Source organism: Podarcis vaucheri (assembly GCF_965113315.1).
Source record: "Podarcis vaucheri genome assembly, chromosome: 15".
In the NCBI taxonomy this organism is placed as follows: domain Eukaryota; kingdom Metazoa; phylum Chordata; class Lepidosauria; order Squamata; family Lacertidae; genus Podarcis; species Podarcis vaucheri.
The window spans coordinates 15,858,331-15,881,288 of NC_138753.1; the positions used below are offsets into that span (position 1 = coordinate 15,858,331).

A 22,958-nucleotide genomic window follows, 5' to 3' on the forward strand; every position below is an offset into this window, starting at 1 on the left:
TTCTGGGAAATGATTTATAATGAAATGAAAAAGGTACTTAAATGTACTTTCTTGAAAAAACCAGAGGCTTTTCTCTTGGGCATTGCCGGCCATTTGGTGTCAAAAAGGGATAGAACTTTTTTTATGTATGCTACAACAGCAGCAAGAATACTCATTGCAAAGTATTGGAAGACACAAGATCTACCCACCCTGGAAGAATGGCAGACGAAGGTGATGGACTACATGACATTGGCTGAGATGACAGGCAGAATCCGAGACCAGGGAAAAGAGACGGCGGAAGAAGAATGGAGAAAATTTAAAAGCTATCTTAAGGACTATTATAAACTTGATGAATGTTAGAATGTTGTGGTTTTCAGGAATAAAGGGATACAGTGATATAAGGTCAGAATAAAGAAAAGACTAAGATGACAGAGGGTGGAAAGGAATAATTGGGAGTTGCTATAAAAATTTTGGACATTGGGATGCAGAAAGGGGGGGTATGGGGGAGTCCCGGAAAAGAGGTCTATGAAAAAATGTTATGAAATTATACGTGTTTGTATGTCTTTTTAAGTGTTTGTTTGTCTTTAAAAAATTTTGTAAAACCAATAAAAATTTTATAAAAAAAAAAATATATGATCTGGTATTCTGAGGTATACAGCCTCTGACACTGGAGGTTCCATGTTTATCTCTCGCCACTCACAACTCCTGGAAAACCCCATGCATTTGTCTAGTCTTAAAAGATTTCCTGGGGCAGCAAACTCAATATTTCTAAGAGGTTTAAGGGCTTTGGGGCTCCTTTCCATAAAACAGCTTCTCTGCCTCCTCATTTAAGCAGCCATACACTGGGGTGAAAAGAAGCTTGCTTCACCTGTTGAGTTTCTCCAGAGGCCCTGTTGAATTTCTTCCTGCCATGCACCCCTTTTTACGTTGCATGGAGATGACCCTTCAATGGCTGGAGTTTACCGCTTCAAAATTGTTAACAGAATCAGAATTGTGAGCTGGAAGGGGCCTCAAGGGCTATAGAGTCCAAGCCCCTGCAATGCAGGAATATTCAATGCCTGCATTTAATTTCTGAGCATATATCGCCTTGCATATTTTTGTCTGCCACTCTTAGGATGGGGCTGGTTAGAGATTTAAACAATGTCCCACCCCACCCCACCCAGTCCAGGAAGGAAAACTAGACAAAATTCTGAAAGTTTCTAGAGCACTACTATACTGTTATAATTTTGGTGTGTCTCAGACTGTGTAATTAAGGAAAGTGTATATAATGAGAGCATGTGGTATAGTGGTTAGATTGCCAGACTAAGACTTTGGGTTCAAATCTCCACCCCAGCTCGGCCATAAAGTTCTCTGGAGATTGCTCACCCTAGCCTACCTCACAGGGTCGCAGGGAAGATAAAAATGGTGAGCAGGAAGTGTAGCTGAGCTCCTTGGAGAAAAGGCAATGTGAGTTGTTGTTTTTTTAAAGTAAATAATAAAGTTTTGCTTTAGCTGTTAACATGCTAGGAGGCTTCGCCCGACCACTGAGTGTGCTGGAACTCAGAACAACTCTTCCTCGGCTGCCAAGCGGAACAGAACGGCCTTGGGAGTGTTTTCAAAGAGAGCGGCCCGGTTCTGGGCTTCACCCTTCTTCACCCAGTGCCCGTAGACCCGGAAGGCACAAGCGTCGATCAGTTTGCGGACAGGCTTCAGGCTGTAGGGGTCCCGCTGCAACACGTCCCTGGTGATGGGCTTGACGTTGCGGTAGTTGAGGTAGATGCGGACCGATGCCAGAACAGTCAAGCAGATGACCTGGAGAGGGAGACGGAACACGTTTAGAAACTCAGTGACGAGGGCTGTAGGCTGATAAAATGAAAGGACAGCACATAGTTAAACGGTGGAACTCACTTCTGCAGGAGGCAGTGAGTGCCACCAAATTGGATGGCTTTAAAAGAGGATTCGAGGTGCGGGTGGCGCTGTGGGTTAAACCACAGAGCCTAGGACTTGCCAATCAGAAGGTCAGCGGTTCGAATCTCCGCAATGGGGTGAGCTCCCATTGCTCGGTCCCTACTCCTGCCAACCTAGCAGTTCGAAAGCACGTCAAAGTGCAAGTAGATAAATAGGTACCACTCCGGCGGGAAGGTAAACTGCGTTTCCGTGCGCTGCTCTGGTTCACCAGAAGCAGCTTAGTCATGCTGGCCACATGACCCAGAAGCTGTACACCAGCTCCCTCGGCCAATAAAGCGAGATGAGCGCCGCAACTCCAGAGTTGGTTACGACTGGACCTAATGGTCAGGGGTCCCTTTACCTTTACCTAAGAGGATTAGACAAATTCATGGCGGAGGAGAGAGCTATTGATGACTACTAGCCATGATGGCTCTGCTCTGCCTCCACGGTCGGAGGCAGCAATGCTTCTGAATACCAGTTTCTGGAAGGAGGGCTGTATGCTCTTGTCCTTGGATCCTGCTTGTGGGTTTCCCAGAAGCGGCACCAGGATTGGCCACTGTGAGAGCAGGATGCTGGACTAGCTGGGCAGTTGGCCTCATCCAGCAGCCCCTTATGTTTAGGGAGCATTTCATTGACTCATCACCTGTCTTTTGACTGAGGAATCTATATCAATTTAACTGCTTTGAAATGATCTTCAGCGTCAATAATTGACTTTTGGGAGGGGGAAACCTGTTTAGGTCAGGCCCAGCTTCTACACAGGACATCTGTACTACTAGGTTTAGACCAGTCTTCCCCAGGCTGCAGTCACCAGCTCTTTTGGACTCTCAACTCCCATCAGCCTCAGCCAGCACAGCTTTATGATGCCTGGGGAAATGAGAGTTAAGTGATAAAAAGAACAAGGAGGAGCTTCCAGTGCACAGCAGGCCATGTCAGAAATTTTTAGGGTTGGAAAGGATCTCAAGGGTCATATTCAACCCCCAGCAATGCAATAATCGCAGCTAAAGAAGGGGAAAAGGACTGCAATTCTACGGTGAAAGGCAACATCTGGGAGTCAGGTGAGCCCCCCAGCAGGACCTGGCTAACTCACTTACTCTGAATTTCCGGAAGGGGCTGAAGTGTCGGACCTCCTCCACGACATATTGCTGGAAGAAGGGGTGGGCGAGGGCGTCTTCCACGGTGTAGCGGTGTTGCGGCTTCACCACCAAGAAATGGGCGATCTGTAGGCAGAGGAAGAAGAGCTGGGGTTGGGCCGCAGGAAGGCTTCAGGGGCTGCTAAAGCACGAACTGGGGCCCAGACAATTTTCCATTGCCCTGTACCAGTCAGAGCTCACCAGCCGCAGATCATGGCCTGGCACATACCTAGCAATCAAACTCTTCTCTCTTCTTTTGCTTTATAAATTGTTCAGGCCTTGAATGAGGGGTCACCCATGGGTTTTAGAGACAGTGGACCCTTTCAGACTGTCTCTGTTTTCAAGGGGGATTCAGTTGCACCCCAGAAAATTCAGGTGGTGTAGTTAAAGGTCTGGCATTATGAGTGTGGAAGGAAAAAAACAACTCAATTCAGTTTCTGCACCCTGTTTGTAATTGTTCTGACCTCTGTCCTTTGAGTTGCCTTTTCTTCCTGAGGGTCAGGAGACCTGGCAAGTGAACATAGGAAACTGCCTATACTGAAAATAAAGGAAGATTCTAGTCCTCTTGATTCTAAACAAAGGGCCAATTTAAACAGGAAGCTGCTTATACAGAGTCAGACCATCTAGCAGTGCCAGATGTAGGGTGGTGTGGGCAGTTCCCCCACATGGGGGTACCAAGCCAAGGGGGCTAATAATATAAGTACCTACCCCCAAGTACAAAAAGGAATTACTGTGAAAATAAGAAATATATGGGCAAGGGGCCCACCAAATATTTTCCTTGCTCAGGACACCATATTACCAAAGTCTGTCCCTGCATCTAGCTCAGTATTGTCTACACTGACTGGCAGTGGCTCTTTGGGTTTCAGAAGGGGGACGTTCCCCACCCTATGTGGAGATGAACCTAAAACTTGCTGCATGAACCGAATGTGAACCGAATATGCTCCACCACAGAGCTATAGCCCCTTCCGCTTAAACAACAAAATATTATACTTTAAATCTGTTGTTCACAGAAACTTAGGAAGCTGCCTTACATGTAGTCAGGCCATTGGGTCCACCTTGCTCACTATCGTCTACACCAGGCTTCCTCAACCTCGGCCCTCCAGATGTTTTGAGACTACAATTCCCATCATCCCTGACCACTGGTCCAGCTAGCTAGGGATGATGGGAGTTGTAGGCCAAAAACGTCTGGAGGGCTGAGGTTGAGGAGGCCTGGTCTACACTGAATGGCTGCAGCTGTTCAGGGTTTCAGGTAGAGGGGCCCTACCTGGAGATAGTGTGGGTTGAAGCTGGGGCCGTGTGCGTGCCAAGCAGATGCTCTGCCATGGAGCTATGGCCCTTCTGCCCTCCCTCTTGAAACACCACCCACCAGGTCCTTGACGGTGTCTGACTGATCGTCCCACTCCGGGGAGCCGAACTTGTAGTCCCCGTTCATGATCATCCTCAGCATCAGCATCTGCTTCCGGTGCCAGAATGGAGGGGATCCTGCCAGCAAGGTGTACATGATGACCCCGGTGCTCCACCTGAAACAAGCAATCCCACCCCCATAATTAAATGCATCTGCGCCTGAGTCGTGCATAATGTAAAGCAGACGCAACGCGCACCGAGAGTCATGCAGAACGAAGGATGGATGAAGACAGAAGTGTTGGGTAATTCCAATAGTGTACCGGTGGGTGGATAACAAGGAGGGAGCCAGTCTGGCCTCTTTGGGGAGGGAATGCTGCAATCTGGGAGCAGCCGTGGGGAAGGCTCTCTCATGGGTCACCACCAGCTGTGCTTCTGATGCTGATGGGATTAAGAGAAAGTGCTTCCCTGAGTACCTGAGCACCCAGGTAGGTTCTTCGAGGGGTATGTGATATTTTAGGTAAGTCTGCTCCCCCACCCCATGATGATATATTGGTTCTGCTTACATGTCAACTTCCTTCCCATAACCTGGATGGTCTGGATCCATGGAACATTCTAGTATTTCGGGAGCCAAGTAGCCAGGAGTTCCACAGATCTCTGCAAAGAACAGGAATAAAAAGCTAAATACTTGTTAAAAGTACCGCTAATATCAGTTAGTATTAGGTATTATTAAAATCCTGCTATACCCATTGGCTCAAAGCAAGTTAAGAACCTAAGAAAAGACTGTTGGATCGGGCCAAGACCTATCTAGTCCAGCATCCTATTCTCACAGTGGCCAACCAGATGCATGTGGGAAACATGCCAGTTTCAGGATTTTTTGTCTAGACAGATGCTGCAGGACTGTATGATTCTGGGCTTGTAAAATGGGGAAGGGCTTTGACTCATGGTTTGCATGGTGAGGTTTTCCAGGCTCAGTCTACAGCACCTCTAGGTGAGTGTTTGGAAAAGACCCCTGTCTGAAACCCTGGCTGGCCAGTGTGCACAGTACTAAACTAGATGGACTCCGTATAGAGCAGGGATGGGGAACTTCCGGCCCTGGAGCAAAATGCATCCCTTAAAACTAAAGCTGTAGGAAGGAATTGATTTCTGCTCTGTCTACACAGCATGCAACACTGTTTCCCTTCCACTGCAATTCGTCTTCTGGCAAAAACTACATTATTCATCTCTTAGCAATGGCAAAATTTTACCTAATTCCACGCCATTCATTTCAGGGCAAAGGAACACAATGCAAATTAGCAGGAAAGTCATCAACAATACATGGTTTGCGGGCAGAAAACAGCAACAGGGAACACCAATAATGTTTGTTGGATTTGTTTCCGTTCTGGACACAAGATGAATAAAACAAACCTACAGCAATTTCCCTCAGAGTTCTCTGGCCTCCCTTAGGAGCTGTGCCATAACGATGAACTTTTCTCTTTCCAAGCTGTGACACTTTAGGACTTACAGTTTCTATTCTTTGTTTTCTTTCTGTCATGTTTGCACTTTCTTTTTGTTAACAAATCAAATAAGATTAATAATATAAAACCTTTTGCTTGCGCAGGTACAATGGTGAATATGTGTGTGTGTTTAAGGTTCCCTATTGTACCAAGGTAAGAGTCCCACTAGTTGTTCCACCCACTTTTTGCCTCTGGCCCCACCCACTCCAGCCAGTGGCCCCCCCGGGTGGTTTTCCTGTAAGGGAATGTGCCCTTGGGTTGAAAAAGATTCCTACCCCTGATATGGAGCAGCTTCCTAAGTTCCTACTTTTTTTTTTTAAGGGGCAGGGGTTAGAATGCAGGCTCCATCTTCACCACCCCACATTTTCTTATCTTTGCCATAAGCCCGCCATGCCACCTTTGAGCTTTTCGTCTCTGTGCAGCTGACAGGAGAAGCCAAAGTCGGTCAGTTTGATGTTCATGTCGTCGTCCAGAAGGATATTCTCCGGCTTGAGATCCCTGTGGACAATGTTCATGCTGTGGAGATACTGGATGACTTCCAGGAGAGCACGCATGATCTTCCTGCAGGGAGAGAGAGCAGATGCTTCTTAGCAGAAGGAAACCATCCAAAGGAGAAGATGGGCACCCCGGTTCCCTATTGCTTTGCTGGAAGTATGTAGATGCATGGATAGATAGATCAGGGGAGCCTGTGTGGTACCCTCCAGATGTTGCTGGAATCTCCCATCATCCCTGACCATTGGTCATACTGGCTGGGCCTGATGAAGTCCAGCAACATCTGGAGGGCACCACATTGCCTAACCCAGAGAGAAAGAGAAACATAAACAACTCAATATTTTAGTGTGGCAGCACCAACAATTTGAAACTCCCTTCCTATTAACATCAGGCAGGTGCCTTCAATGTACTCTTTTTATGCACCTTCTTAAAACATTGATTAGACAACCCTACCTGTTTGTTCAGAAAGCTGGCACGAGTTTTAATCTGTTTTTAGTCCATTGTTATTTTACCTTTTCAAAAGTCTTAAATTATTGTTGTTAATTCTTCTTATTGGTAATTTTATTGTTTTATCCATTTTTGCAAATCGCTCTGAGGTTTGTTTGTTTTTTGTACAACCAAGTGGTGTATAAATTTTATGAAATAAATTAAATAAATATTATATACACACAGGCTACAAAAAGTGAGGCTAGAGGGAAATGAAATGCACCCTAAATTTATAACGAGAAACAGATAAAGTTGCTATCGTAGTATACTTCTCTTGACTTTTTATCAGTTGTTTTGTTTATAATTGTATAATTATAACAAGAAATAGAAATATAAGGCTGTCACCACACAGCCCCATAGGAGGATTTGTAGTGCTAGATTTGCATGAAGTCGAGGTGGGAAGCAAAAAGAGAAGGCAGGTTTTAAAATGGTGGTTTTCAACAACAGGAGAGATTTGAATAAAGTAAGGATGGAGGGACATGAGATGCTCTGAGGAGATAGGGAAGTTGGGTGGGAGTTGGCAAGCAAGGGGAGCAGGGGAGCAGCCCCCACCCACAGTTGTTGGTGATAACACAGAGATCCTGGCATTCCAGGGAACAACCCTTTCTAATCAATCCTGTCCAAAGATTAATTCGCAGGACACTTGTATTCAGAGCAAATCTGTTCTCTCTCTCGGGCTCAGACCCAGGCTTCTTATTACAGCAGTTCGTGTCTCTAGAAAACCCAACTCCCGATATTTTGCCATGCTCCGGTGCGAGCAAAAACCCAGACCTGGGGTGCAGAGGCAGGGGGATAGGTTGACAACGCTAATCAAGCCTCACAACAGCCCTGTGTGGCTGGCCAGTATTATCACCCCCATTTTGTCTCTTTAGGGCGGTTGAAACAGAGAGGGCTGAAATGCCTTACCTGGTTTCCTTCTCACTTAAAGTCACCTTCTCTGTGAGGTAATCAAATAGCTCCCCTCTCTTCATTCTAAGTTGAGGGAGGGGAAAGAAAATTACATCAAAAATAAGCTAAATAAAGGGCATTAGCTGATGTGGGGAAGGTTGGAAGCTTCACAACTCCTCTTTCCCCTTTTACAGATCGAACAGCACTCCTAAAACTTCCAATGTATACTTCAACTGTATACAACTCCAAATCTCAGGGTTTTGGGGTGGGTTTTTTTAAGCCTCTGGTCCTCATGGTTCAAAAGATAAGCTTGGTCAGAAATGGGGATATAGCCTAGTAAGATCTCAGCCAGGAGACGGACCAAGAAGAATTCCACAGGTCAGGATACATATTTAAAGCACTCATGGGAATCAGAATTTCTGCCAGAAGATACATTTGGATAAATTCTAATGACTGTATCATTATGAATGAATTATGGTATATGCTTTGACAGATAATAGATATGTGAAGAGAAGTAAGAAAAAGTGTGTCTGAAAATGATGTTAGGAGAATTTGCTTACTCAGAGTGCATTAAAAATGTATCAAGACTGTTTGTGCAGGAAAAACTCCGGTTAAAGCAGCCACCACACCAGCTATTACACAAATGCGTGGCGGCTAAGAATAGACCCCCAAGGATCTGTGACAGCAGCAGAGACCTTAGCAAAGGTTATGGGGAAATCTGAGCCAGCCCCACAACAGAGAGGCAGAGACGAACAGCTGCTCCCTTCATGCCATGGGAACGTTTATCGTTGACCATTGCGAAAAGCAGGAGGCTTGGCTTGATGAACCTTTGCTCTGATCCAGCAGGGATCTTCTTAGATTTCAAAACAGGTGACCCACTAAGATGATGACTCGAGCCTGTATGCAGACGAGTAGCTGCATTTTTCGCTAGCTGAAAAGCTCCCCAAACCATTTCCAAACATTATATTGTTTGTAAGCCCCAGCCCGGATGCCCATGGCAAAATCTTGCTCTTTCAGTATGATGCGTTGGTTTAAAAAAAACAGTACTTACAGGTCAAACACCAGGAAGAAGAACGTGTTGGATTCAAAGCTGTCCTTCAGCTGGACTGCAAAAGAAAAGATGGTATTCTTAGCAATGTGGGATCATCTTTGAAGCATTCACCACCTCCACAAAATCTGGGCTTGAAAGCTGAACTGGGCTGGGAGGGCTCTGGACAGCTCTTTTTACAAACTGTTCTATACCACTCTAACGTTGATGATGTCTTTCCTTCAAGATATCCTAGGAACTGTAGTTAAAAATCAGTGCAGATATCTCTGCAAGATCAACCGGGGAAGCTGGTTTATATCACTTCTGACCCAGTGTAAATTAAACTTTTAAAAGCTGGCATCACTAGATCAGGTCCATTCGTTTTGTTGTATTAGTTAAACTAAATAGCTTTATTTGGATTTTGAATAAATGTGCAATTCATTGTTTTGAATTTCATTGTGATGGCCTGAAAAGGTTTGGGAAACTCTGGTCTAGATCACTTTACTGGCTCTGGCCCAGATATGAGACTGGGAAGGTCCTTCCTGTCCTCTGCTTTCCAAGGCCATTTAACTGGAGATCGCTGAGCAACGGTGCATTGTAATTCAGCTCCACCAGGTCTGCTCTCCCTCACCTGTCACCTGGGGCCAGCCACGCCACAAGACTGGTCATGTGACCACCTGAGGTTGATGGGAGCTTGAGTCCACCATCATCCAGAAGACCACAAAGCATAATTGTCTCCCAAGGATTGAGGCCCCTAATGTCTAAAAGACCCCCCTTTTCCCTACAGACCCTCTCAGGTGTTAAGCTCTGCAGAGGGGACCCTAAGAGGTATGGGGAATGACAGGCTGGGACGGGGCTTTCTCTGTGGTAGCCCCTAGATTAGGAAACTCCCTCCCCACAGATGTGCATCTAAGCACCTTCACTGTAGAGCAGATTATAATTGTCACACACCTTATGGTGAACGGCAGGTATGAAATAATTTAAATTAAATTAAAATGGTGCATAAATAGCACATAGGGAGAGATGTGATCATATAAGGAAAGCAATAAATAAATTCCACTGTGATGCCCGTAAAATGTTGAAATGTATGTTTGTTTAAAAATCCTTCGTGGATGGCGTGACTCAGGCAGGGTGACTCAGCAAAGTCAGTCTGGGACATTTTGGCTGCCTGAGGCGAAAGGCAAGTTGTTTCATGTACAGAAGCTGACTGGACTGGCAGTTAAAACTTATTTTAACACTGGCAATGGGATGGATGTCTCCGCTACACCTGAAGCCAACAGGCTAGTGGTGGCAGAGGGAGACTGGGGGCAAGGGGCAAGGACAGGTTGTATGACATACAGAAGGTTTGCTGGCTGCTTAATGGTAGACCCCATAGCTCAAGGACGTTAGCATACCCTCCAACACTTTGAAGCCAAAATCCAGGACGCCATCTTCCTGTTTTCCATCACACAAACCAAGCAGCCATTTTGGTTGCCTTGACCTCATGTGATTCATGCTGTGGTGCCGTCCCCCAACCCCCAATGCACTTTTTGCGGGGCACAGGAATATAGGAAGCTGCCATATATCCTTTGCAGACTATTGACCTAGGTGAGTAATGTCAACACTGACTGTCTGTGGCATTCCAGGGTTTCATAAATTGAGTCTTTTCAAGCCCTACCTGGAGATGCTGTCAAGGATTGAACCCAGGATCTTCTGCATGCAGAGCAAATGCTCTGCCACTGAACTATGTCCCTTTCCCAAAGAATAAAGCATGATTCTAGTCCTCATTGTTCTGATTTGAATAAGAAGATAGAAACAGTCTTATATTCACTCAGACTATTGGTCTACCTAGCTCTGCAATATCTACAATGTGTGGGACATTCTTATCCCTACCTGGAATTGCCGCCAGGGATTGAAACGGGTGCCTTCTGCATGCAAAGCAGATGCAGTAATTGAGAAATTGCTGCCATTTCACACTAATTAATTATTTTTTACTGTTATGTAGTGTAGTTTCACCCTGGGCCAACAGGGGGATACTGTATATAGTTTTCAATCAGGTCTGTAGATAGTTTTCACTCAGGTCCGCGTCCGTTATTTTCGGCGGGAACTCTGAGCTGTTGTGGTTACAATGTTGACAGCCGGCTGACTATAAATACAGGCCGGCTGAGCTGTTCGCTGTCAGTTTATTTCCAGCTTACCAGAATAAAAGAGCTACTTGAAGAAATCGCTGTGCCGGCTGCTATGTCAACCCACAACTTAACACTGGCGACGAGGATGGGATCGATGGACATCAGAGCACAGCCAGATGCGGCCAGCCTCTGAACTGAGCTGAATCACAGAGCGAAATCACTGAGCGAAATCACTGGGCAGAACCAATTCAGAGCTGACTGTTCTGGCTGGAGCACTGTGTTCCATCCATCGCCCTTCATGCCGGCATCGGAATCATGGCTTCACTTGTGCCTCTACCGCCGTTTGCGCCAGCATCTGAATCATGGGACTCCTACCTCGCTCGGTTCGACTGCTACCTCCAAGCCAACGAGCTGACAGCAGTATCAAAGGATCGGAAGCGGGGCCTATTCCTCAGCCTCTGTGGGCCTGAGGTGTTTGAGACGGCCCGAGCATTGGTTGCGCCTGAAGCAGTCCAGGAAACACCATGGGACACGATCCAAGAGAAGCTCCGCAGCCACTACGCACCAAAGCCGTCCAAGATTGCTGCCCGCCATGCGTTCTACCACCGGAACCAGGCAGAGGGGGAGTCAATCAACAACTACACCACCACCCTGCGACAGGCTGCAATGCACTGTGAGTTCCGAGACTTAGACGATGCCCTGATGGATCGAATCGTCTGCGGGGTCCGGGACATCCATCTGCAACGGCGTCTCCTAGCCAAGCCAGACCTCACGCTACAGAAAGCCATTGAGGAGGCTGTGGCCTCAGAAGCTGCTGAACGCTCCGCTCAGGAGATCCGCAAGTCCAGCAGCCCGCGTCTTGCTAGGGAGCCAGTTCCGGTGCATCATGAAGAGGCCAGCAGTGATGAGGCATCCTCCAGTGAAGACGATGATGTGCACCAGACAAAGCGGGAGCGCAGGAAGTTCCAACAGAACTCCAAGGGCCAACCGGAATGTGCTGGCTGCGGAGGCAACCATTCCCGTGCCAAGTGTCGATTCAGGGACGCCATCTGTAGGAAATGTTCCAGAAGGGGCCACATTGCTAAGGTCTGCCGATCGGCTCCGTCTGACACCCCCCCTTCATCGACTCGCAAGTCCAAGTCTTCACTCCAGTCTGCCAAGGAAAGTTGTTTCGCTCTCACCAACTGCCGCTGCCTGTCTGGAACCACGATTGGCCAAACCGACTCGTCGACGCGACGCAAGCTGAACGTCACGGTGCTCATTGAAGGAGCTCCATGTGACATGGAGATCGACACCGGGTCTGCCCTGTCCATCGTGTCATGGAGCACCCTCAAAAGACTGGTACCCAGAGTGTCCAAAAGGCAACTCGACTCTCACCGCGTACACCTGAGAGACTACCAGGGAAACGACATTCCCGTGGTAGGCGTTGGCCGGTTCCGGATCGCCTTCAAGGATTTTTCGGGCCTGCTCCGGTTGGTGGTGGTCGAAGGTCAGCGGCCAAGCCTCCTAGGGCTAGACTGGTTTGATGCCCTCGGCCTGGAAATCACCGGCATCAACTGCATCTCTAACGCAGAGACTGAGGGTCTGGTCAAAGACTTTGCCGAGGTTTTTGACGGCACCTTGGGGCAATATACAGGTACGCCCATCTCCTTTAGCCTTGATCCACAAGTCGCCCCCATCAAGCTAAAGCCACGCCGGGTTCCCTTTGCTCTCAAGGCTAAGGTGGACGAACAACTGGACAAACTGATCGCCCAAGGAGTTTTGGAGCCGGTTGACCACGCAAAGTGGGAAACCCCCATCGTCACGCCTGTCAAGCCAGATGGGTCGGTGAGAATCTGCGCTGACTACAAGTGCACGATTAACAAGGCACTTCAGCAGCACGCTTATCCGGTTCCTGTTGTCCACCACCTGCTGCATTCCCTGGGTGAGGGTAAGGTCTTTGCTAAGCTGGACCTTGCCCAAGCCTATCAACAACTGCCTGTCGATGATGCCACTGCTGAGGCCCAGACGATCGTCACCCACCGGGGAGCATTCCGTTGCCGCCGGTTGCAGTTCGGGGTGAGTGTGGCTCCTGGCATCTTCCAAAGCCTTATGGAGCGTCTCCTGCAAGGGCTTCCGGGCATGGTACCATATTTCGATGACGTCTTGGTGTCTGCAGACTCACACCAGCAGCTGTTCGAGCGCCTCCGTGCCGTGCTGACCAGGTTCCAGAAGGCCGGGCTCAAGGTAAAGAGGGAGAAGTGCCAGATTGCTGTTTCACAGGTAGAGTTCCTGGGCTATCTTATCGATGCCTCCGGCCTTCATCCAACCACATCCAAGATCCGCGCTATCCAGCAGGCCCCCACCCCAAAAAACAAAACAGAGTTGCAGGCATTCCTGGGGCTGCTGAACTTTTATAACATGTTCCTGCCCCACAAAGCCACAGTGGCTGAGCCTCTTCACCGACTCCTTAGCACTAAGACGCCTTGGGCCTGGGGTCATCGGGAGACGGCGGCCTTCAACGCGGTCAAGGCTCTCCTTTCTTCAGACAGTGTGCTGGTACAGTACAGTGAATCCAGGCCGCTGGTCCTTGCCTGCGACGCTTCACCTTTTGGCATCGGTGCTGTCCTTAGTCACCGTTTTCCAGATGGAAGAGAAGCACCGCTCGCCTACTTTTCCAGGACACTATCTCCGACGGAACGGAATTACAGCCAGCTCGACAAGGAGGCATTGGCACTTGTGGCTGGAGTGAAGAGGTTCCATGAATACCTCTATGGCAGGACTTTTGACCTCATCACTGACCACAAGCCACTCCTGGGCCTCCTCGCCGGTGATCGTCCAACTCCACCGGTCCTCTCACCACGCATGCTGCGATGGACTGTTTTCCTGGCTGCCTACCACTACCGGCTCATCCATCGCCCGGGGAAATCGATGGGCCATGCCAACGCCCTCAGCCGTTGCCCTCTTCCAGCATTTGTGGAAGACCCGGCTCCAGCTTCATCGCTCCTTCTGATTGAGGATCTTCCGACAGCGCCTGTATCGGCTGCCACTGTGGCCTCCGCGTCTGCCCAGGATCGCACCATCAGCCGGGTGCTCAACTGGGTGTGGAGGGGGTGGCCACAAGGGCCTTTTGCATCGGAGGTCCAGCCCTTCGCAACCAGACAACATGAACTCTCAGCTCATCGCGGCTGTCTGCTGTGGGGAGACCGCGTCGTGATTCCCCAGGGACTCCGTCAGCGCGTCCTGGAGGCTCTGCACGTTGGCCACCCGGGAATTGTCAAAATGAAGGCGTTGGCTCGGTGTTACGTCTGGTGGCCTAATATGGACGATGCCATCACTGCCTGGGTGTCCGCCTGCCAAGCGTGCCAAGAGTCGAGGCCTGCACCACCGGCAGCTAAGGGACACACCTGGGAGACGCCAAAGACACCCTGGTCGAGGGTGCACATCGATCTGGCTGGCCCCTTTCACGGCCGGACCTTTATGGTAGTGGTGGACGCCTATTCCAAATGGCTGGAGGTCGCCCTGATGCCCTCCACCACTACCGAAGCTGTCATCCGGGTGCTGCAAGGCCTGTTTGCAACGCATGGGTGTCCTGATGTCCTGGTCTCTGACAACGGACCGCAGTTCACGTCAGGCACGTTTGAGCGGTATCTTTTGGGACTGGGCATCCGCCATGCCCTAACGGCACCTTTTCATCCATCCAGCAACGGGCAAGCAGAAAGAATGGTGCACTCGACAAAAGAGGCACTGGCGCGCCTGGACCGGGGAGACTGGCATGAGCGGGTCGCCGAATACTTGTTCGTGCAACACATCACCCCTCATGCGGCCACAGGGAGGAGCCCTGCTGAACTGCTTATGGGCCGCTGCCTCAGATCACCGCTCGACCGGCTACACCCAGACTTTGCCGTGGCTGAACCCCCAGGCTGTGCCAACGCACCACGGTCATTCGTCCCAGGAAACCAGGTCTTTGCCCGGAACTATGTGGGGGACATTCCTTGGGTGCCAGCCACAGTAGTGGGAGTCACTGGACCTCGCTCATACAGGTGGCACTCGAAGACGGACGCTTGTGGCGACGGCACATAGACCAGCTTAGGCGCAGGGTTGGGGACTTGGACACTACCGAGGTGCCCCCAACTGCGCTTGCGGCTCCAGAAGAGACACGTACAGATGGCGAGGCCCCACCTACACCTCCCTCGCAAACTGCCAGCGTGGAGCCGAACCAAGCCGTTTCAGAACAGACTCAGACCACTCCACTTGCGGAGACTCCACCCACAGCAGCGGATTCAGGGGAGTTGGTTCCAACGCCACCTAGGGTCGCACCACAGCCTCAGCGAGAACTGTGTGGCCCTCCGGACTTGGCTACCAGTCCCCGGCGGTCAGGCAGAGTTTCCAAGCGCCCAACTTATTTAAAGGACTATGTTGTTGGACAAGTATCACTGTTGGTCTAAGTAGGGGAAATGTAACCGATATGCTTTTGTGCCTAATTGAACCATTACGCGTAGAGCTGTATATAAGGAAACCATTACGATTGTAACTAACGCCTTATCTCGGTGGGGAGGGGTGTTATGTAGTGTAGTTTCACCCTGGGCCAACAGGGGGATACTGTATATAGTTTTCAATCAGGTCTGTAGATAGTTTTCACTCAGGTCCGCGTCCGTTATTTTCGGCGGGAACTCTGAGCTGTTGTGGTTACAATGTTGACAGCCGGCTGACTATAAATACAGGCCGGCTGAGCTGTTCGCTGTCAGTTTATTTCCAGCTTACCAGAATAAAAGAGCTACTTGAAGAAATCGCTGTGCCGGCTGCTATGTCAACCCACAACTTAACATTTACAATGAATGATTTTAGAATGTTGTTTATGTTGTACTTTTGTACTGTTTTATTGTTGTTAGCCGCCCTGAGCCCGGCTTCGGCTGGGGAGGGCGGGATATAAATAAAATGTATTATTATTATTATTATTATTATTATTATTATTATTATTATTAATGAAAAGCTACCCCTGATCTCTCTGCCTCTAGGTGGTTCTGGCCCTGGAACCAACCGATTCCTCTGCTTGGCTGATCCTCTGTGAACATGTCTAGGAAATCTTCCAAGGCAGAGGCTGTCAACCCCCTGCTGTCAAAACTCCCTGGAATCAGCCCTGGAATTACAAATGGGTCCCAGAAACACATTAGGCACCTCTTTACAAATGCCATGAGGCAAGGAGCAGATAGCAAGAAGAGGGAAGCCTTTTCCTGGGAGTGCCTGGTCCTCCTTAAGTTATAGCCTGTGTGTTACGGTAATGCTGATTCATCAGCACATCGATAATATGATAGCTGGGGCCGTGTGGGGATCTCTCAGGGGCTGGATTTAAAGCAGGGGGGGGGGTGTCAAATGAGAACACCATCTATCACAGGGAAGAAACCCGTGTCCACCACTGCGAATGATCAAGGAAAGCAGAACAAGGATTTTTTTTGTGGCACAGAAATTTTACTCTCTCGGCACTGCAAATGTCACACGGAATCGAGACGCTGCTGCCAAGGTGTTTATAACAAGATCCCAGACCAGATTTCGCCCATTGTTCCCCACACCCATCAATTCATAATTTTCCAAATGCAATTTCTATTCTCATCGAAACATTTTGCACATATGTTTGATTTTACTTAAGTTGCATTGTTTTTATTTTATTTCTTATTCTTGCATGTCAATGAGGTGTGGGTTCTTTTTAAAATTGGAAAAAGGGAAGATGACATTTCAGGGAAATGGGTGGGGTGCCAGAATTTTTGTCGAATTTATGTTTGAGGAGATGGAAAAGGATTAATGTGAGGGTTCTTTCTTCCATTCCTCAAACCCAGCTTGTGGGCTTCCCAAAATGGGCATCTGGCTGGCCACTGTGAGAACAGAACGCTGGGCCAAATGGGTCCCTCTTGGCCTGATCCAGCAGCCAGGCTCTCCTTATGTTCTTACCCAGAGCATTTGAAAGACAGCAGCACATTTCTCCTGAGAAATGGCGGGATGCAGGGTTCAGAATCATAAAGACAAAGCAAATCCACAGGCATGATCTTGAGGTCTAGGTCCTTCACTTCAGTGAAAATAACAGCCAGCAGACTCCATTTTTTGCCACCACCCCCCCAGTTCATAGCTGTTGTTCCGTCAGAACTTTCTGGAACCAAAGCCTGACTTACTAACGTTTGGGTGTCCAGACACCTTCTGGAGTATGTCAATTTCTTTCAGAGTGGCGTCCCTCAGCTCCTTGACTTCTTCCGGAGACAGATTCCCAGCTGTGATATCTATGATTTTCACTGCATATTCTTCTCTTGTAACTTTATGAATGCAGCGCCGGACGACGCTGCTCACTCCCCTGGAAGGGCAGAGCAGACAAGAGAGGTTTTAGCCAAGAATTAAACCCTATATCTACACCCTATCTACAAATACATAGGTACTAGGGCCAGTGTGGTGTAGTTGTTAGAGTGTCAAACTAAAATCTGAGAAACCAGGGTTCAAATCCCGCTCCATCCTCAACCAAGAAGCTCACTGGGTGCCCATGGGTGCCATCCACTGCCCCTCCCGGCCTAGCCCACCTCACAGGGGACTAATTCAGGAGGGGAGGGGGAGAACTATGCGTTATGCCATCTCCTTGGAGAAAATGCAATAAAAAAATAAATCCTAATATTACTACATTTGTGTCCTACTTTTCCTTCAAGGAACTCAATGACAACCATGGGAGTCAGGCTAGGCTGAGAGACAGTGACTGGCCCCCAAGGCCATCCACTTTCAGGTGGGGATTTTGAACCATTTTGTATAATGCCATACCCTCCACAGCAGCCATGTGTCCTATAACCCCCGCCCCCAGCTGCCATTTTGTGCTATGGCACACACTCCCATGGCAGCCATTTTGCATTATGCCCCGCCGAAGGCAGCCATTTTGTGACTGGCACTTTCTCAAATTGCCAACAGGTCCAAAAAAAGGTGATTGGCAGGGTCAATAGGAGTCCCCTGCACCTGTCAAAGTGGCTGGCCATGGAGTGGGGGAACTCAGGATCGGGCCCATCAGCCAGATCAAGCCCTCCACCCCATGCTATGAAAGATAATAGTGCATCAACAGCTGTAGGCCATGGTGGCTGGATGGAACCTCCAAGTCCAATAGCGGTATACTTGAGAACTACAGTTGCTAGAAATGGGACTCTTGACAAGACAGTTCCAACAAGACTTGTTTTGGGTTCTTAGTACTTGTGCACTATATATATATATATATATATATATATATATATATATATATATATATATATGTTATATTGTTATATTGTCCTGGCAAAAGCTTTCCAATTTCCACAACTGGCTGATTTGACATCCATATTCTGGTTCTGAGGGACATGCAGCGTATTAACCAGCAAGATTAGTCCCATATATGTCATTTCATTTCATTACCTCCCCAGGATTTCCTTTGGCTCATATTTCTCATAAAATTCCCCAGACGTATGGCTATCCGGCACTTCTTCAGTCTTGGTCATCTTGGCCTGATTTCCAGCAACCTTCTAGAGGTTTACTTCAAGATGACAAAAAGCTGTAAAGAAACAAACAAGCAAAAACACCCACAGGAAATTAGCCGTCTTCTCCAATATATACCAAATCTTATTGCAGGAGAGGGGATCCAGAAGGCCTGGGAGTCAATTGCGGCCCTCTACACTTTTCTAACTGGCCCTCAGGAATCTTCCCATTCCACACCCCCCCTTCACAGGCCATGCCCCTCGACAGCAGTAATCTGCATCCTCCTCAGGTGTTTTTGCCCGACTGGGATGTGCCCTTGAACTCTCATCATGGCACTTGCCTTACCTGGACAGTGGACAGAGAAGGGTATGTGTGAAAAATTGCCTGCTTAAAAAGTTACAATTCACATTCCTTGCTCTGCCCACTTTTGCCACTGGCCAAGCGCGCCACAGGGACGTGGCCCTCAAAAAGTTGCTCAGAAGGGAAAGTGGCCCTTGGGCTGAAAATAGGTTTTTATTTCAACTTTATTATCAAAGAAGAAGAAGAATTCCTTGTGCTGATCTTGTATTATTTTGTTGTCACTGCTTGTTTTTTCCATTGTGTGTATAGTCTGTTTTTGTTGCTTTTTCCAAAAAAGGTCCCCCATTCCTGACATGGGATGTTGCCCAACATTAGTCAAATCCACAGTATCCTGAAGGTGCAGTTAGTGCAAAATGCTACAGCACAATTGCTGACAGGAGTGGGGTCTTGTCAGCATTTAACACCTGTGCTCTAAGATCTGCACTGGTTGCTGATTTGTTCCTGAGCCAAGATAAAGGTATTACGATTAGTATACCAAGCCCTTTGCAGCATGCAATATTGCCTTATCCTATATACAAGCCCACTAGACTGCTTCCACCTGCGGAATTGGCACTATTACACATGCTAGGTGATTATAGTCATTATGTTTTTGCAATAAATCAATCTTCTGGTGTGGTGGCACCCACACTTTGGACCTCCCTGCCAATTGACACCAGGCAGGCGACTTCACTGCACCCTTTTTGGCACTTGCTAAAATGTTTTAGTTTAGGCAAGTCTATCCAGACATGCAGAATGTTGGTGTATGTTTTAATTGGATTGTTTATTAAAATGTTTTCAATAGCTTCAATAGCGGATAATTTTATTGTTTTTTTAAACTGCTTTGAGGTTTATACCAACTTATCTTGCAGTAATAGGATTGTGTCAAATTGGCCATAGCTGTCAACGTTTCCCTTTTTTAAAGGGAAATTCCCTTATTCCGAATAGGATTCCGTGCAAGAAAAGGGAAAGGTTGAAAGCTATTAAATTGGCTTGTAGTTCCCCTTGAAGTCTATGGGACGAATGAAGCCAGTGAAGTCTAGTGAGAGCCATAGTAGTGCAGTGGTAGTGCCGTGTTGGACTAGGACCTGGGAGAAACCGGGTTCAAATCCCCACTTAGCCATGAAGCTCCCTGGGTGACCCTTGGGGGTCAGTTGCTGCCCCTTAGCCTAACCTTTCTCACAGGGTTGTTGTAGTGATTAATTGATGTGATGGAGGACCATGTACACCACCTTGAGCTCCTTGAAAGAAAAAGGTGGGCTATAATTGCAATAACCAAAAAACATACATCTGAAATCTCATTGGTTTCAATGGGCTCAGCCTTCTATGGGGAAGGAGGGAATCTTCATTCTGCGGGCTCACGGTCTTCCTGTTCCTCACCCTTCTCATGCCCTGATCCCCCATACAATTAGGCTTGCTTAAAAACAAACAAGCCATTAGTGACAATTGAAGCTTTTAAAAAGCCTGTGGTCACAACTGAACGGCGCAGAAAGGGAGTGTTAACCTTCCCCTCATTTTGTGCTGTGACACAAAATCACACTCCCACCCGCAATTGTGGCATGAGGTATCAAAATAGCCTGCCTTTGGCTCTGACAGCCCAGTCCACCTCAGGACATAATCCTTTGAGGCACGTGCAGAGTTCAAGCCTCTCGTTCCTCTCATACCCATACAGGCAGCTCATATGCATTTGGGGTTTAAAGCAAGCAGCTTTGAGAGCTTCAGGGTCAAAAGTCTGACCTCGGTTCCAGATGTCTCGGGGACTAATTGTGATTTCCGAGCAGCGAGGAAAAAGCCACACTCTGGACAAGATGTGCTCTGCTTTAATTCAAGCTGAACCCAAGCGCAGATTCAGCTCTGCTTCCAGGCATACTCAGCCCCATCCCAACAAACACATACTTATGTATTAGAAAGTAATCATTACACCTGCATAAACGTAGGATGGTCTCCAACTAAGTCCTACTCAGAGTAGGCCCACTGGAATTAATGGGCCCATGTATATCATGCCCATCATTTTCAGGGGGGCTGTCCTGAGTATAAGTCCCCACCCCTAAATCTCTTTGCTGAACAGGAGCAATTTCTGGACAAAGTAAATTGGTACTCACCATTACCTTCCTTTCTCTGAAACTGTTCACTTAATCTGGCCTTAGGAAATGCCTTGTGAGAAAATCCAGCAGGCAACTCCAGAAACAAATTGCCTCGATTATGTTGAGGCTACAACAAACCAGCCTTCTGCATTCTCTGTTAATTTGCTGTGGGCGCCGTTCTGCCGCTGCGGGAACACCAATGACCAAAATAAGAACGGTCATGCAACCTGGGAGCTGGTCCAGCCCTCCGGTTTGAGCATGCTGAACTGCTGGAGTGTTTATTTAGGAGTGACCCTGCTTTGAGGTGAAGGAGCAGCTCAGCAGAGGCAACAACGCTGTCTCTGAGTTGCTGGAGTGACACTGAACAGGGTGGTCAAATCCTCACCTCTAAAAGTATACTGTAGAGTTGGAAAAGGCTCAGGAAAGGGCAACTTGAATGATCATGGGGATGACGTGGGTCCCCTAGAAGATTTTGCAGCACTGGGACTTTTTTAGTTTAGAGGAGACATGATAGAGGTGTGTAAAGTTACACATGGCATTGAGAAAGTGGGTTGAGAAAAGTTTTTCTTCGTCTCTCATAAGACTAGAACTCAAGGGAATTTAATGAAGCTGAATATTTCATAAATGAAAGTTAATGCAGAGCATAGCTAAACTATGGTACTTGCTCCCACAGAAGGCAGTGATGGCCCCAAAGTTTAAGAGGGGATTAGACAAATCCATGGAGGATGCAGCTCTCAGTGGCTACTTAGCCACGTTAGCTATGCTCTGCCTCCATTCAGAATACCAAATTGCTGGAAACCACAGCAGAGTTTGTGTGCTTGGATCCTGCTAGTGGGCTTTCTGCAGGCACCTGGTTGGCCACTGTGAGAACAAGATGCTGGACTGGATGGGCCATTGGGAAGGCTTTTCTCACGTTCCTAGAGCAGTGTTTCCCAACCTTGGGCCTCCAGCTGTTTTTGGACTACAACTCCCATCATCCCTAGCTAGCAAGACCAGTGGTCAGGGATGATGGGAATTGTAGTTCAAAAACAGCTGGAGGCCCAAGGTTGGGAAACACTGTCCTAGAGGGTCACCCCAAGGAGGGAATCTGGCACACAAAGATAAGTTGGGCGACGCACACTGAGATGGCCAGTGATCAAATCTGGGACCCATAGGGACTCACATCCAGAATGACTTCTGAAGAAAACAAAACTGGACCCAAACCACATTCAAACCAATACACACATCTTATTGACTCGTCTAGTTTTTCTTTTTGCATATTTCAATCTTGTCTTTCTTCTGCCAGGTGGCATCCAGGCACATGACAAGCTACATGTAGCAGTAAAAACCCCACAAGGTGGTGCAGAGCTACATTTTGTTATTTCATGGTCCTCCACACTTCTGGGCGAGAAATGCAGAAATGTCTCCCTTCAGTCTTTACTAGCAATTATTAGGAGTGCCTAGCTTATGTAGCTTCCAAAGGGGGCAGTGGAATTACCTGGGGGTGCTGAGAGGCAAGTGTGGGGCAGGGTGTGTGTGGTGGCAATAGAGGTGTAAGCGACTATCAGACTTCAAAAAGTTAGCATCACTGGATCCAGTTCATCCATGTTATTGACTTAGAACTTAATAAAGGTGCAGTCACTGCTGTTTTGAATTTTATCATTATCTGCTTTGGCGGGTTATGCAAACAGCTATTCTAAATCATGCTTTTTATAGGGTAGGGGACACTGCACAAGGGGGCAGTGGCTTGAAAGTTTGGGAACCACAAGTCTTTCAGTTGCAGCATATTCTACACGGTGTAGCCAGCAGGAACAATATGTCTGTATCTATTTCTGTAGTGCTCACTCCCTGAAACAATGACCGGAAATAGCCATGTGGAATTTGCCTATTAAGGAGGCTCATGCATATCAAGCATGTAGAGAGGGGTTGTGCCCGGGCAGCTGGTATCATGTTGTAAGGTAGTTCATGGCTAGTCCTGGGCACTGCTGGGCAGACAGCCTTTTAAAACTGCACTGTGCTCAGCCAACCATGTATTACCATTGCAGCCTGCAAACAGCCATTCATGGCAGTAACATAACCCTGGCTGCAGCCCAGAGCAGAACAGGCCCTACCTCGGCTCACAGGCAGAGATTTATTTCATATTCATAGCCTGCTGTTCCTTTTTTGAAGGATGCCCACTTTAATTTGCACTTGCTTCCATCTTCAAATAAGGCATCTGCACATGTAGAGGGCAAGTGTGC

The 22,958-nt window shown here is 47.9% G+C and overlaps 1 protein-coding gene across 3 annotated transcripts; it reads right to left on the reverse strand.

Moving 5' to 3' along the window:
* Positions 1 to 616: 616 nt before the first annotated feature.
* PHKG1 (phosphorylase kinase catalytic subunit gamma 1) lies at positions 617 to 21,098 on the reverse strand. 3 transcript variants are annotated; one of them, XM_082201501.1, is made up of 10 exons: positions 20,758 to 21,098; positions 18,260 to 18,395; positions 17,017 to 17,192; positions 8,790 to 8,844; positions 7,757 to 7,822; positions 6,270 to 6,433; positions 4,943 to 5,033; positions 4,402 to 4,555; positions 2,997 to 3,122; positions 617 to 1,770 (listed from the first exon to the last, which is right to left on the reverse strand). In XM_082201501.1, the coding sequence occupies exons 2-10, from the start codon at positions 18,340 to 18,342 to the stop codon at positions 1,519 to 1,521; spliced, it is 1,167 nt and encodes a 388-aa protein (XP_082057627.1). In that variant the 5' UTR covers positions 18,343 to 18,395; positions 20,758 to 21,098; the 3' UTR covers positions 617 to 1,518. The 3 variants fall into 3 exon arrangements, with proteins under 3 accessions (XP_082057627.1, XP_082057628.1, XP_082057629.1); XM_082201502.1 differs by lacking the exons at positions 18,260 to 18,395; positions 20,758 to 21,098 and adding an exon at positions 17,645 to 17,706; XM_082201503.1 differs by lacking the exons at positions 17,017 to 17,192; positions 18,260 to 18,395; positions 20,758 to 21,098 and adding an exon at positions 16,799 to 16,841.
* Positions 21,099 to 22,958: the final 1,860 nt, after the last annotated feature.

What these genes read in the sequence shown, in the direction of transcription:
- PHKG1 (XM_082201501.1), bottom strand. Translation starts at nt 18,342, where the DNA reads ATGACCAAGACTGAAGAAGTGCCGGATAGCCATACGTCTGGGGAATTT. An exon ending in GTCTGGACACCCAAACGTTA is followed by an intron (nt 8,845 to 17,016) that starts GTAAGTCAGGCT and finishes TTTCTTTTGCAG; the next exon opens with TCCAGCTGAAGGACAGCTTT. An exon ending in CAGACACCGTCAAGGACCTG is followed by an intron (nt 3,123 to 4,401) that starts GTGGGTGGTGTT and finishes CTCTGCCTACAG; the next exon opens with ATCGCCCATTTCTTGGTGGT.